This window comes from Cricetulus griseus, chromosome 2, assembly GCF_003668045.3.
Source record: "Cricetulus griseus strain 17A/GY chromosome 2, alternate assembly CriGri-PICRH-1.0, whole genome shotgun sequence".
In the NCBI taxonomy this organism is placed as follows: domain Eukaryota; kingdom Metazoa; phylum Chordata; class Mammalia; order Rodentia; family Cricetidae; genus Cricetulus; species Cricetulus griseus.
Window position 1 is genome coordinate 382,197,465 of NC_048595.1, and position 16,090 is coordinate 382,213,554.

The following is a 16,090-nucleotide window of genomic DNA, read 5'->3' on the forward strand; positions in this document are numbered from 1 at the left end:
GTACTTCAGAAGCTGTCAGCAGTTACCAGGTGCAGTTAAGACAGGATGGGGAGGTAGTCCTTAGCTGCTAATGTCTGCTGCTCACAAGCTACGTTTGGCTGTAAATTGTGCAGAGCCCTCCAAAAATTGTTTACTATTAAATCTGAACTGATTCCTGAAAACAGGAGAAGACCCTGTTTCCTTGGGTTGGACGTGCAGATGGCTGATAAAGAGCACCAACTACATGAAGATTTATTATTTTCTAATTTTTTCTTTATTCTTAGAAAGGGAAAGATGTAAGACTTGCTGGGCGTTGGTGGCACATGCCTTTAATCCCAGTACTCAGGAGGCAGAGGTGGATCTCTGTGAGTTCGAGACCAGCCTGGTCTACAAGAGCTAGTTCCAGGACAGCCTCCAAAGCCACAGAGAAACCCTGTCTCGAAAAACCAAAAACAACGAAAAAAAGATGTAAGACTATAATAATAACCCCAGAGTTTTCTGTTTGGGTTTACTGGAGTAACATGAAAATGTAGGTGAGAAAGTCTGACATTGCATTTGGTTTGAGCAGTTGGATAATGCCTTTTTCTATACTTATAATTTTTTCATAAACTTCATTATAAAAATCTTTCGAATAAAAACTATCACACAGGCAGATGGTGGTGATGCATACCTTTAATCTTAGTGCTTGGGAGGCAGAAGCAGGTGGATCTCTGTGAGTTTGAGCCAGCCTTGTCTACAAAGTGAGTCCCAGGACAGCCAGAGAAACCCTATCCTGAAAAACTACTCCCTGCCCCCCCCCAAAAAAAAAACCCATATATATATCTCAGTGAACTTCTTTACATTTAGAATAGCCATTCTCAAGCTGTGGAGCTTCACATTGGATTTTACATGTTCACCTTTGGATATAATTTATTCACTTAACCCTCCCCACCAAACCCAAAATGTCCATGACAGAATTAGAACAGAAAAACACATAGCTTTTTAAAAATATCTTGTCATAACTTGTGTCCATCACCTACATTCACTCTTTTATCCCCTAATATGTAACGGTAAGTCTTTAGACCAAGCCACTCGAGCCCCACTGCCACATGGGCTGCTAAAATAGCACACAGAGATTAATATTAGTTACAATGCTGCTGGCCAATGACTAGGATTTCTTATCTGCTAGCTCAGTCTTAATTATCAATCATAACAATATCTATATATTTTATAAAGACTTATCTTAGAGGACGCCGGCCTTAAGCATCCTGTCTTCCCGAGTACTACATGGGGACTCCTGTCTTTACTACATTTCCCAGAATCCTCCTTCTCTCCTAGTCCTGCTTAACTTGGTTTCTTATTGTCCAACAGTGCTTTATTTATCAACCAATAAGACAAACATATACACAGAAGGACTTCCCCCATCACTAATATTTATTCTTTCTTGTTTTCTTTTCTGTGTTTTATACTGTACCCACATGTATACTTGTTTACTTACATATGTGTTTTTGTTTAGATTCTGCATCTGAGAGAGAATGTGTTTTTTCCCGTTTTGAGATTGCATGACCTTGAGTAATATAGTACATTTTAAGTCCATTCATTTTCCTGCAATTTTAATTGTATTTTTCTTTAGAGTTTAATAGTATTTGTGTGAGTGTTTAATATTCATTATCCATCTATCAGTTGACAATTAGGTTGAATCCAATTCTTTGCTATAGTGAATAGAGCAGCAATAAACATAAAAGTGCCGATATCTCTATGGCAGGGTATGGAGTTTGCTGGCTACATGCCCAGGAATAAAATAGTTGGGTTGTCTGGTAGTTGTGGTTCTTTTTCTGCTGTTTGGCGATTATTTGGGGAAGTAAAATTTGTTTTCTAGTTGCTTGTATAGTACTTACCATAGTGTTTTTTTGGGGGGGTTGGGGTGTCATGGGCTGTGTTATCTAAGCTGGCCTTGAATTTGGCAGTCTCTCTGCATAAGCTTTCCATGTTCTAGGATCATAGGCACACACTAGCATGTTTGATTGAATATTGTGTTTTTAACAAATGTTCTCATGAGAAAAGTTTTGATTTCAAATGGCCAAGTTATGTATGAATGGGCCTTAGGATTCCAGTTTTATTTGTGAACCTACCTAGGAATACATTAATTTCTCTTACTCCATTTGTTAAACTGCTTAAACTAATATAATACCACTGACTTTTTAATTATTTTTCATTATTGTTAGAAATATTTAAATCTGAGTAGTGACTGTCAATTATAAAGATCTATAGCAGAATAGAATACTTGTTTAGATTTTTTTCAGAAATAGTGGTATGGGGGCACAGGGCTTTGTGTAGGGAATAGCCACTGAGCCACATCTCAAGTGCTTGATTTTATGTTTAGATAGAAGGCAGTGTAGTGGTGATTGGTGTGTGTCATTTGATTATTACACTCAATGACATTTTATTTGTTGAGAGAGTAAATAAGTTGTGTTTAATGTATTTACTATATTATAGTCGTTTTATAGTCGTTTTATACTATATTATATTATAAACAGTATTTATAAACATTTTTAGTTCTTAGTCTCACTGATACCTTCTGTTAGATATAGTTAAGAACTAATAATGCTATTCAATCTTTTTAGATGTCACAGAGGTACTTTAAAAAATATGCTTATAATCTTTGCCTCAGGCCTCCATAGTCATCTCTCTAGTCCAGAGGAGCACTGTGCTTGACAATGGGATGTTTTCTTGGTAACCTGAGTACTCTTAAAGAGTGGAAAATCAAGCCAGGATTCATCACTGCATTGTTGGCATATCTTTTAAATAACAATATGACATGTCCATTTTTCTACCTTGTCTTAGAGCACTAAACTTCTGACTAAAACTGTGTGTTATGTTTCCTGTCTAGATCTGAAATTGTAGCTAAATTTCATGTTTCCATTCATAGTGAAAAGCTTGGGTAAAAGCTGAAGTAGATTTGTTTTTTCTGTTTGAACCAATTGAATTAGTTTCCTAAAATTTCACATGGAAATGGAGAAAATAATATTTAAGGACCAGCCCCCCCCCACACACATACACCTTGTAACTGCTTAAAAACAAAACAAAACATTTATATACCTCCTAAGACAGAGAAGATCACAGTAAAGTTAGGGCTTTAGAGATGACTTGGGGGATAAGAGTACTTGTTGCTCTTACAGAGGACCCTGATTTGATCCCCAACACCCACATGGTGGCTCACCACAATCTGTAACTCCAGTTTCAGAGAATACAACACCCTCTTCTCTTCTGGGTTCTGTGGTTAGGCATTCATGTGTACATACATACTACATACATACAGGCAAAATGGTCAGATGCATAAAATTTTACAAAGAGATGATAGTAAAAAAGTTCAATAAAATGAAAGGCTTTTCTTTTGTGTAACATGTGTGTATAAAGTATATGTATAAGGACATGTATGTTTTACTGTTTGTAATTTCCCATCCTTTTCCCTATAGGTTCTTGATTATTACAGACCACTTTCTGAAAAGCCCGGAGTTGGTGGAAGCCATGTATTCCAAACTCAGCAACCAGGAAAGGTAACCCCCAAAGCAGTGTGGTTTTGACTCTTTAGCATTCTATATAGTATCCTGTACCCTGGACTGAAAGCTGCACAATTTCTCATTGCAAAGGCCTCCAAGTACATTTGTCTGTGCGGTGCTGGTTTTACATTGCTCGCTTAACATCACAGCCTAGCCACAAGAGGCAGTGATTTTTATAGGGTCATTGAATTCAGTTTGATGCCTATAATTTAGTAAAAGCATGCTAAAGAAGTAAAAAGTTTTTAAGAACAAAATTTTATGACAATTTATTCAAGTATGTATTATAATTGTGTATTTAGGATGTACTTATTTGTTCATATAACTAGTTTGATTATTTCGATTATATATTGCTTGGTTTATTGTTTTCTGGTAAATCACATAAAATAGTGTACCTTTATTAGAGAGGAAGAATATTTACAAGGCCTAGTCATACTCCACCTAGTAGGTAGTAGAGGGCAATCCAAATATGAACTGTTCTGATGGTGATGCTGTGAATCCAAAGAGGGAATAATTAGTTCAAATCCCTCTGTACCCACAGAGCTGTGAAATCCAAGTCCTGGAGTCTCAGGGCAACTTGGGAGAGTGAACCCTTTATGGTGTCTGACTCCAGCCATTGAATGAAGGGCTGCTGTGTGCGTTGCTGTTGGTGTCCATGCTGATGTGGAAAGGTCCATGCTAGGGATGAGGGGCTGTGAGGGTCTTGGGTTGTAGGTGAAGTGGAAGCTTGGTGCCTCTTCTGTGGGAAATAGAGTGTAATCTTTGTTCAGAAGTTTTCTTTGGCAGATCAGTGGGACTAACACAAGAGTTTTTCTCAGCAGGTTTATGTGACAAGTAAAATTTTCTTCCATGCATGGAGAATCCTTGTGAGAACCAAGGAGACGGTATGTTACTCAGAATGTTCCTCAGATGAGGAGCCACACTTGAGAGCATTGAAGTAATTGAAGAATCCATTGAAATACCAGACCAACCCCCTGCATTATGATATCTTATTGGCTGTCCACATTTTAAAATATGTTTGTGGATCAGTTAATCAAACAAGTACTGTATTAAGTATCTGCTGATGGCTCCTGGGGCATGATGGTGACCAGTGAGCACACCTCCTGCCTAGTGTGGTATGGGCAATAACTGCATTATTCTGTGCATGTGTGAAAGTGCTCTCTTGTAATGTTAGGGTTTTGACTCCTTTACCTAGGGGCTGGCAGTCTATTGGGAACGGATTATTTTGTGAATACGCAAGTAATCAGTTTGTTTGATATGAGTCAGTAATAATGAGAACCAATATTATGCCCTTCCTGGTCCCCATTCCTGCTGAGCCAGTGTAATTGTTAGCAGGTTGCAAAGGCTGCTCCTTAGAGGCAGTGTGGACAGTGCTCAGGTTCTAATGTGTGCATGTGGCACAGGGACAAAGGGCAGCTGCTGTTTGGGTGGCTCACTCATTTAACCTTTGTAGAGCCCTGTTTCATCTATGCAAATGTAATAGTCACTTGATGGAATTATTATGATAACTACCTAAATAGATGATAGATTAAGGTCTCAGTGTTTGCATAATTAGTAGTCAATAAATGTGAGGGGAATGCCCCTATGTTACTGTGTTGCCTAAGCTGGTCTCAGGCTGCAGTGGCCTCCCAAAAGCTGGTATAAGAGACTAAGATTGTAAAGCGTGTGCCATCATGCTCAACTATGAATTGTTTTTGCTTATGACTTCTACCATTAGTACTGCACTGCAACCATAGCTCCCTCCTCCTTTGGATACTGTGGCTTTTCTCTTCAATGTAGCCCTGGAAAGCAATGGTTAGACAAACACCAAAAATACAAAGACAAATGCTTGATGGAGGAAAGATTTCTTCTGGCTCACAGTTTTAGAGGTTTGAGCCTACAGTCTAGCTTCTGTGAGGTACTGTACCACAATTGGAAGCATGTAGGGGAGCAAAGTGGCTCACTTCCTAATGGGCTGGAGGAAGTGTTTTGACAAAGCACCTGGGGAACCTTGTCAGATTCCACATCAGGCAGGTTGGCAGGCAGGCAGGCAAGGTTGACTGAGGCCAGGGACAAACATGCCAGGCAGACAGAGCTTAAGTGAGAAATTTTATTAGAAAGGGGTAGGAGGGGGAAAGAAAGAGAAAAGAGGTCAAAGAGGCACAGAGACACAGAGAGAGGACAGAAGAGAAGAGGAAGGTGGGAAAAGTCCTGTCTGCCCCAAGGGGACAGCAGGAAAGAGAGAGGGAAAGAGAACAAAAGTGGGCAGGGGTCTTTCTTTTAAAGGGATCCTTTGCACCTGTGTGCAGACTACACAGCAGCCGTAGAATCCTGGTTTGACCAGGATACTGCCTGAGTGCATTCTGTCAGGTGACAGGGGCAGGCCAGCATAATGCCTGAATCCTTATTGGAAGGGATGGGTGACCATGTATAACCTTCAAAGGCATGCCTTCACTGACCCACTTCCTCCAGCTAGGCCCACCTCCTAAAATTCTCTCCTTTCCTAAAATAGCATTACCATCTAGGGACCAAGACTGTGTGGTGGTATGTGTGCACACATGGAGGCTAGAGGATGGATGATGTTGAGTCTTTTCCTATATTACTTTCCAGCTTCTTTCCATCCATCCAGCCATCCATCCATCCATTGGTAGGGTCTTTTACTAAAAACAAAGCTCATGATTTTTGACTAGCCTGGTTGGCCAGCAGGCCCCCAAGATCTGCTAGTCTCTGTCCCCCAACATTGGGACTACAGACATTCAAGGCCATGGCTGGGTTTTACATAGGTGATAGGAATTAAAGCTCAATTCCTCTTGCTTTCATAGTTCCTCTTCCTTACATGCCTTAAACCGTCTCCCCAGTTTACTGTGTGACTTGTGTGGGGTTATTCCATATTCAAACTGCAGCACCACCACTGCCCTCAGATCCTCCCAGTCACTGTGACTTGGGCATTGTTGGTGTTTTCCAGGTTAGGGATCTGAGACTCTGTAATGTAATGCTTACCAAGGTTACAGAGACAGCTGTTACTCTAGCCTGTTGATTCTGCTTTGTGTAGCTTACTAAGGTGCAGATGAGGTTTGTCAGCAGCGGTCATTGCCTTTACCTTGTTAGCAGGCTGTTCTGGGTTAATACAATTTTTGGCCTTTGTAGTATATACTATTCAACAAGTCACACTTTTGGAGTTCAAATCTAAATTGAAAATTTGCTGGAGATGACAGTCTTTGAATTAGGTATTTTATTTCTTTTCATATTTATTTATTTATTGTATATGAATGACCTGTCTTGTCTTCAATCACACCAGAAGAGAGAATCAGCTTTCATTACAGATGGTTGTAAAAGAGCCATTATATGGTTGCTGGGAATAATGCTCATAAAACACTCTTTTCCCCTCTTACCTTTATTCTTGGTCCTTATCAAAACCCTTTCAGGGTTGCATATATGTGGCTTTAACAACTGTAACCTGTGTCACTTTAAATATAACTCAATAGGTATTTTTTTTTTTTTTTGCTATAGAAAATTTCCCTTGGTCTTTTGCGTGTTCATTGCTTTAAAAAAAAAAAAGCTTAAAAAAAAACCACAGAAATCATAATTTTGAGAAAGAGTATATACCTATTTGGTCACAAGTGAATTAGAAATAGCATGGTCATGTCAGCTAATGACTTATTAAAAATCATGGCTCAGAAATAAGAGTGTGCCTAGGGAACCTCAAGAGGTCTAAGTATTTTGGTTTGTAGGATAGGGGAAGGAAGCAAGTCTTTGAATCTGATGCGTAATGATTCTGCTAACCCTTGGTGACTTTCCGTCCTTGTGCTTGAGTGAATAAAGTAATATAGCAGTTGTTAGACAGTGTGTTTGTTTTCAAGGAGTCACAGTCATGTGCCACATATGGTCCACAATGAACCTTGTGCCAATCGTCCTGTAAGATTATAATGGAGTTGAAAAATGCTCATGATGCCATAGCTGTGGGATTACCTTAGTCATTGTATACCATAGCACAATGCCTTCCTCATGTGTTTATTCTGATGCTGATGTAAACCCAGTTCCCTCCAGTTGCCAAAAAATACAGCATGTAACAGTTATGTACAGTGCACAGCACTTGATAATTGTACATAGTTTGTGTTTAGTATATAGTTAATTGCTTTATAATATTAGAGGAAATCAACATGCTGGGTTATGCTGGCCACAACTCATCCATACCCATTTTCTTGATTATCATCATCATCATCATCATCATCATCATCATCATCAGTGTGTGTACACATGTGTGTGTATATATATGGTGTTTGTATATGGGAGTGTGGGTACCTGCTTGATTACAGCTGTTTGCTATTATTTTAACATTGACATCTTTAATGTAAAACTAATGATATTACTTGTCCCATGGAGGTTTGGAAGGATTAAATGAGATAATGTATATAATGAATAAATGTTAGCTTATAATAGTAGCTTTGCTACTATTATATTGTGAATATATTCATAAAACTTATGGCAACCTTTCTGAAATGTTGAATTATTTCGATGTTAAAAGTAATGGATAAAAAAAGTGTATTGGACAGTTCTTGCTGCTAGTAAGTCACATAGAAGAAACTAAACATTTTTTTCTAAAACAGGCAATTGATAATAAGTTTTATTAATAAAAGTTTTTCCTAGCTAAATATTAAAATAAAGATAAAAAATTTTAGATGAAAGTAACTCTTAAAATGTCCTCTGAAAGTCATTCTTGGTATCATACAGTGTGTGTCACATACTCATGCAGAACTCTTTTGTTTTACAGGGTTACACTGTTAGACATTATGATAGCCAAGCTAGTGGGTGACGAACAGCTGACAAAGGATGACATCTCTATATTTTTGCGCCATGCTGAGTTGATTGCAAACTCATTTGTGGATCAGTGTAGGAATGTGCTAAAGTTGACTTCAGAGCCTCACACTGAGGATAAGGTAAGGAGACAGATCTCATAAGCCTGGAAGGGGAGAACAGACAGGTTTTCTAGTTCAGTCAAGTCCTCTATGGGGTTTCTTTCTTAAAAGGTATTAAAGATTTGTCTTTATTTATGTGTGTGTTTTGTGTGAATGTATGTCACATATGTGTGGGTACCTGTGGAGGCCAAAAGAAGGTGTCAGATCCCCTGGAGCTAGAATTACAGGTGATTGTAGGCTGCCTTATATGAATGATGGGAACTGAACTTGGGTCCTCTGGGAGAGCTCTTCATTGACGACCCATCTTTCCAATCCCCCTTGAAAGGTTTAAGTGTACTCTCTGAGTGGGAGGTGGTTTTATTAGACAACTTAGAAATACAGATACGGGGAAACAATGCCCTTGTTTTTTCCAGTACAAGTTAGTAGCTTGAAAAGTAGTTCTGGTTGATACTTTTAGTTAAGCATAGGTCACAGATATGTGTTAAAGCCACATCGATAGATTTTATGCCATTTACTTGTCAATTCCATTGTTGATCAGAAGTGTGGCTATCGTCATAGTACTATAAACATAGTGGGCATTTAACACATACTCTGAATGAATAAATGCATGGAGTCACCCCTTTAATTAGACATGTAGATTGTTTCTACTCTGTTCATTGTAGACAGTGCTGTAGTCTAACTCTGTACATGTTCATACCCTCTTGCTGCTCGTCCAAAGGACCTGAGTTGGGTTCCCAACACCTATCTGGCAGTTCACAACCATCCGTAACTCCAGTTCTAGGAAATTTAGTGCTCTCTTTTAGCCTTTGAGGTCACCAGTAATACACATAGGTTGGTGAAATACTCATACATATAAAAAACAAAAATATGTCCTTTAAAATAAAATAAAATAAAGTCTTAAAACAACAGCAGCAACCTTTTAATAAAGGTTTCTGAGTGGTTTAAAAAGTTTTATTTCCCCTACTCAGGGTAGGAGTATCCTGGTTAACCATCTCACATTCTCCTTTCTACTAAAGGCTACTAAAGCTAGTTGGCAGTAATTCTGTCCCTACCTTTTTACTGGAAAACCTCTGCTTGTACCTATTTCTTTGCTCTTCTCTGAGTTAAAGTCAGAATTGCTTTCTCTTGGAAACTGCTCAGTAGTAAAATAAAGGTACATCTGGAACAGCATGAAAGATGATCCCAAACTAGCATGTGAGCAGGTGGACTAAGCTAGACTAGGATTCCATTTCTGTGAGATTTAGTAGTAGGTTAGACTCATGGATAATGTTAGCAGGGGCTTAAAGTCAGGGGTGAAAGTAATTACATAGGGACACAAGGGAACTTTATGAAATGTTATTTATAGCTGTGTACTTTGACAAACTCTGTTTTATACTCTTAAAGGTGTATATTACGTACAAACCATATCTCAATGAAGTAGATTTCAAATATATTTTTTAAAATGATAATAGATTATTTATGTCCCAACAAGACTGATCACTAAAGGAGTGGTTGATGCTAGAATGCTGTTGGCAGTAGCTTGAGACAATGTGGGAGAGCTTGGACTCCAGAGTGGTCAATCAAACAGCATGAACTGGTGTGTAGAGAGAAACAGAAAATAGATCATAGTACAGTGAGTGCTCATGGGAATTTCTTGACTTCTGGTATAGTTGAAGTCATGCTTGGGATAGTTTGGCCATGAGAATGCACTGCCTTCTTTGTGCTTGAATTTCAGGCCACTTGGCTGCTGTTTTTTGTTGCCTTCATGTAGATAGCAGTTCTCTTCCTATGAAAGAAAGGAAGAAGTCTCAGCATTGATTTCCTCTCTGGAGATAGTTCCTTTGTTCCCAGCAGGGGGAGCAGTGAGGTGTGCTTTAAACAGCAATGGCATCAGTCCATGAGCTGGGGTCCCAGACTGAACACAAAGGTTGACACATGAGCACCAGCCCTTACCTCTCTCTGCTTCCTGACTGAGGACCAGCTGCTTCATTCATGTTCTTGCTGCTGCAGCTGCTTTTGTCAGCACTGTTTCCTGGCCATGATGAAGCCAACTCTCACAGTATGAGTCAAAATAAACCCCTCCTTTCTTAAGTAACTTTTGCTAGTTATTTAGTCTCAGACATGAGAAAAGTAACATATATATACATATACACATATATAATACATACCATATATAAGTTGCCTTTATATAATATATAATCACATACAAATATATAACCATACACATATATGTATAATATATAATCATATTGTAATACATAATAAACATAATCTAATATAAAAATGTAATTTTCTAGGAAACAGTAAAAAACCAGTATTTGTTAAATCACAACTGACTTTAAATTGTTCGCAAGAATTGTGTAAAAGTTTTAGTATTATAGTGAGATATACTTTCTATCTCTCTCTCTCTCTCTCTCTCTCTCTCTCTCTCTCTCTCTCTCTGTGTGTGTGTGTGTGTGTGTGTGTGTGTGTGTGTGTGTGTGTGTGTGTGTGTGTTGCATGCATGGGGCTGTGCAGGTGTGTATGTCCATGAAGTCAGAGCAAGATATCAGGTGTCTTCCTTTATTGCCCTACCTTACTATCTTAAACAGAGTCTCTTGTTGAACTGGTAGCTTATCCTTTTGCCAAGCCTGCCACAGATATCTCTGGATCTACCTGACTCTTCTCCCCAGTGCTGGGTTATAGGCACACCTAGTTTATTTACATGGGTACTAGGGATTCAAACTCAGGGCCTCATGCTTGCAAGTGCTTGTGCTCTCACCCACTCAGCCATCTCCTTAGCCTCTGATTTTTATGTAGAAAAATTTATATTTTCCCTCAAATAGTGTTTCTATAAGGGAGGAGGGAATATGCTAATTTGCATATATTATATTTTGAGATAGAAATGGGATTAAAAAACTACCGAAGGCTTGAAGAAGTCACTTGAACTGGTATTCCAATATACCATATTGTCAAGTTGTATTCTGGAACCAGTTGATGCCGACTCCAGAGAGTCTCTGTTCATAACTAGATGTTATGGGCTGGCTGTTGCTTGGTTGTCAGAGTCATTATGAACGTTAGTGAGTGATGCACATCGTTGCTGTGCCTTCATCTCCCCAAGCCACCGACCAGCAAGCCAGCAGTGATTCCTTACAAGAATAAGATATTTATTAATTAATGAAGTTTTCACAAGACTGTGGTGGAAAGTAGCTATGTTTATAGAAGTTCTTTAGCCTGTGTAGTTTGAAAATACTGAGGCTTTTTTTATATGCTTTTTTACAGAAGTAGTGGCATGCTAAGGTGATCACACTCATCTTTTGGTCCACTTACTCTATGTAGTCCATTTAGGAATAGTTGTAGGTTGACTTTACTGAATCTCAGTTACTTGTCCTGAGCATCACCTTTCCTTCAGAAGGTACACTTTGAGAATTACCATTAGTTAGAAGGCTTTTTATTCATTTAGTCCTTGCAAACCCAAATTAAGCAACTTTTTTGCAGTAGCAATTAATATGTGTTTATGGAATGAGTAAGAATGGTATCTGCACAAACTGATAAGGATCCTATTTTTGCACTTTGTTCTGTAAACATTTTTTTTTTTCCCCTGAGACAGGGTTTCTCTGTATAGCTCTGGAGCCTTTCCTGGCACTTGCTCTGTAGGCCAGGCTAACCTCAAACTCACAGAGATCCACCTGCCTCTGTCTCCCAAGTACTGGAATTTAAGGCATATACCACCACCACCTGGCTTGTAAACAATTCTTTAGCTGATGTCACTGAAACAAAGTTAAGAAGTTTCAGGTTTTCCCAGCCCCCACAGAGCCATTTGTGTTGAATTTTTGTTGTCTAAGGCTTTCCTTTTTTTTTTTTTTTTTTTTTTTTAAGAAATTTAGGCTTTAAAAAAAATGTAATCATTTACTTTTTTTGTTATCCTGGAACTCATCCTGTAGACCAGACTAGCTTCGAACTCACAGAGATGTGCCTACTTCTGCCTCCTGAATGTTGGTATTATAGGCATGCACCACCTATGCCAGGCTAATCATTTACCTATTAATTTATTTATTTGGTATTGTGAATTAATGGTGTGTGTGTGCCTGCATAAGTGTGGAGGTCACAGGACAACTTGGAGGAATTGGTTCTTGTAGAATATTAGTTCAAGATGTATTATATTCATTTATGGTGTGGAATATTTGTTTAATGATGTAAAAGATGTGTTTCATTCTTTTATGTTGCATTTGTTTAACTCTGGAAGCCTGTGTTGTTTTGCCTGTCTAAAACACCTGATTAGTCTAATAAAGAGCTGAACAGCCAATAACTAGGCAGGAGAGAGAAATAGGCTAGGCTTCCAGGCAGAGACAATAAATAGGAGGAGAAATTTAGGCTCAAGGAGAAGAGTGAGGAGCAAATAAAGAAGGAGAAGAGACCACTAGGGGCCAGCCACACAGCCAGTCATGGAGTAAGAAGGAAAGAAAGAAAGTAAAAAGCCCAGAGGCAAAACATAGTTAAAGAGAAACAGGATAATTTAAGTTAGAAAACCTGGGTAGAAAAAAGCCAAGCTAACGCTGGGCATTCATAAGAAAGAGAGCTGGGTGGTGAGCCCCCAAAGAGTTCAAAACAAAACAAAAGAAAAGCCTTATAGGTTCTTTCTTTTCAACATGTTGATTTCAGGGTTTGAGGTTTGGGCACAAGTACCTTTACCTAGCCCTCTTAGTGGCCCTACTATATGTTTTTTAAAAGTTGAATAAAGTTTCATTATTTAGACATAGATTTTTTCCCCCTAGACTCTGTGTTACTGACTAAAAGGAAGTCATTTTAATCCCACCTAACATATTTCCCATATTACTCATTAAATTTCTCTTATTAATAAAACTAGCTGGATGATGGTGACAGCACACACCTTTAATTCTAGCACTCAGGAGGCGGAGGCAGGCAGATCTCTATGAGTTCAAGGCTAGCGTCATCTGTAGAGTGAGTTTTAGGATATCCAGGGCTACATAGAGAAACCCTGTCTTGAAAAAAAAAACAAAACAAACAAACAAATAATACAGCCCACATTACTTGGTATATCATTTAAAAGTTACTCTCTTAAAGGCTGGAAAGATTGCTCAGTGGTTTCAGCCTGTACTGCTTTTTCAGAGGACCTATTTAGTCCTAGCACACACACTGGGTAGCTTACCACTGCCTCTAACTCAATGCTTCTGGCCTCTGTGGTCACTTACACACACCCACACAGACATATACATACATACACATAATTAAAGATTAAACATTTACTGTCTTAGAACTAAGAGTGAGATGGGGCTGTGGTAATAGCTCAGGCAGTGAAGTGCTTACACACACTATTGGGACCTGAGTTTGATTCCCAGAACACATGTGAAAAAGCCAAGTGTGCTGGTGTGCTCTTGTAATACCCACATTTAGGAGGCAGAAATAGGCAAAGCTCTGGGGCTCATTGTCTCTAAAGGGTACACTAATCAGTAAGAAAGAGACCTCTTCTGGCCTCCCTGGGAATCCAGCCCACTCTCATGTGACAAACCCACACTCAAACACATGCATATAATTAAAAATAAAATATATCTTTAAAAAATTGCAAAATTTGTAATGGTCTTCTAGTGGATTGGTGAACTGCTAAACTATTTTTAATGTACATACTCTTGATCCAGAAATTGGATTTTTAAGAATTTATAAACCCACATTTACTTGTTGGAAACTGCAGGTATTTGTACCAGAATGCTTATTATAGAATTATTTGTAAAGGGTTACAATAAATTTTATGTCTACAGAAAACAAGTTACAACAAAACAAAATAAAAGCAGCAACCTGCGCTATGAAGAATCAGCCTCTGTTTCTCCAGTAGACTTGTTATCTAGAGGAGATAGTCTGGCCTGTCACCACTTGTAGAAGAGAGTGCAGAAGCACTGCTGAGCTCATGGATTTGCCCCAATATTGACTTCTTTCTATATCCTCCTTAGCTCTTTATTAGCAAGTGAAAGCTTTGAAATAAAGATCCAAGGTGTTAAAGTTTGTTATTTCTTGATATTATTTTGAGATTTGTAGAAAGCTATATTAAAATCTTAAAATTTTCTAAAGACTATAAAGAATAGTTTTACCAAAAGGAATTTCTTTGTTTTGAAGAATTTTATCTTCATGACCTAAATTTATATGTGCTACTATGTATTGTCAAATATTGTATACTTGAAAAAGTGTGGTTTAAAATCTTTAAAAATTGCACCTTTGGAAAATACATTGGATTAATGGAGTGCCATAGAGTTGGCACATGGTGATTTCCTGGTTGTGCCTTCTGTTTCATATAAACTATTTAGTAGCTGTGAGCTAGCATTTTCAAATAATGTCTCTTCCACCCTACCAATACATTGCATAAAGGCTTAGATTTACCCAGAAATAATGTAAGTTCTTGAAGTCATTGTTTTTTCAGACCACAGAACATTACAGAATTTTTGTGGACAAGAAGTTAATGTATTTTGTGGAATGTTTGCATCTTTAAAGTGGAACTTTCATACTAAGAATGCTATAAAAGGAAATATTTGCATAAGTGTTATGTGTAGCTTGTAATTTTGACCATTTATCCCACTCTTAGGAGGTATTTTTGCTTTAATAAGAGCTTTTTTACTTTTTGCTTCAAGAAGACACATAACAAATGACACATAATCTTGCCCTCTTGATGCAGCTGTTAGTGATCATTCAGGAATATTTAAACACTTCTGTTTTTCTCTGCAGTATTTGTTACAACATTTCATTCTCTCATCATTATCTATAACAATAAAAGTTAAAATTCTGATTCCTAGCAAGGAGGTTTCCGTATTTTATAGGAAGCACTGGCTACCATTCGGCTTCTGGACGTTCTGTGTGAAATGACATCCAACACGGAGCTTTTGGGCTACCTGCAGGTTTTTCCTGGCCTGATGGAACGAGTGATTGGTGAGTGAAATAGCAGACATAGCATTTTTAGTTAAGAAATCTTTGATATGTTCTGTGCTGTGAATTCAAACACAAGCCCTTATTTTTGGTGTTTTTACTTGAGATTCTTTGAAATTTTTTGTTGACTGGAATTGTGGTGTAATGCTGACAGCTCAGGTTGCTTAAGCTGAGGCCACATTGTTGTTCCTTCCCTTCTGTAGAGTTTGGGTCCTACTTAGCAGTATGATGACTAATCAGGCCCCTCTGCAAATACCTACAGTGTCACCTCATGGGAGTGTTTTTGAAGAAACATGATGGGGATTTGCAAATGATAAGGGTGATTTCATAAATTTTACTATACCATAAATTTCATTTATAAAATCTGGTAATATATTCTCCCCAATTATACTTCTAAGAACAAAGAATAGTGTTTCACTCACATTAGGGATTTAATCTTGTAACAAGATTAACAATTAATAATTAGGAAGCCAGTATTTGAAGCTTTACTGTCCTTATTCAAAAGTTGTTTGCAAATTACGTTCAATAGAGCCTCCATTCACGTAGATACCCAGACCTAGGTTTTGCTTGCCACTGTTCAGTATTTTCTTTAAAAAAAAAAAAAAAAAAAAAAAAAAAAAGGTACTTTTTCTAGATGTCAATATAGAAGAAGAAAGATGTCATTGTATCCGCAGTTGTAGTTGAACCAGCAGTGATCTGTAAAGGCATGTAGAATTCCATTACAGAGTTCTGTTTTGAATGTAATACTTTTAATGATAATCAGAGTAAACAACCAAACTGGGAATCATTATG

The 16,090-nt window shown here is 38.0% G+C and overlaps 1 protein-coding gene across 4 annotated transcripts in view; it reads left to right on the top strand.

The window, feature by feature from the left end:
- Nucleotides 1–16,090, top strand: part of Atxn10 (ataxin 10) — a 137,227-nt gene that overhangs the window by 44,538 nt on the left and 76,599 nt on the right. For all 4 annotated transcript variants that reach the window (XM_027396176.2, XM_027396177.2, XM_027396179.2 and 1 more), the window contains exons 6-8: nt 3,435–3,515; nt 8,266–8,431; nt 15,193–15,301. In XM_027396176.2, coding sequence (XP_027251977.1) covers nt 3,435–3,515; nt 8,266–8,431; nt 15,193–15,301 — 356 coding nt within the window. The remainder of the gene's footprint in view (nt 1–3,434; nt 3,516–8,265; nt 8,432–15,192; nt 15,302–16,090) is intronic.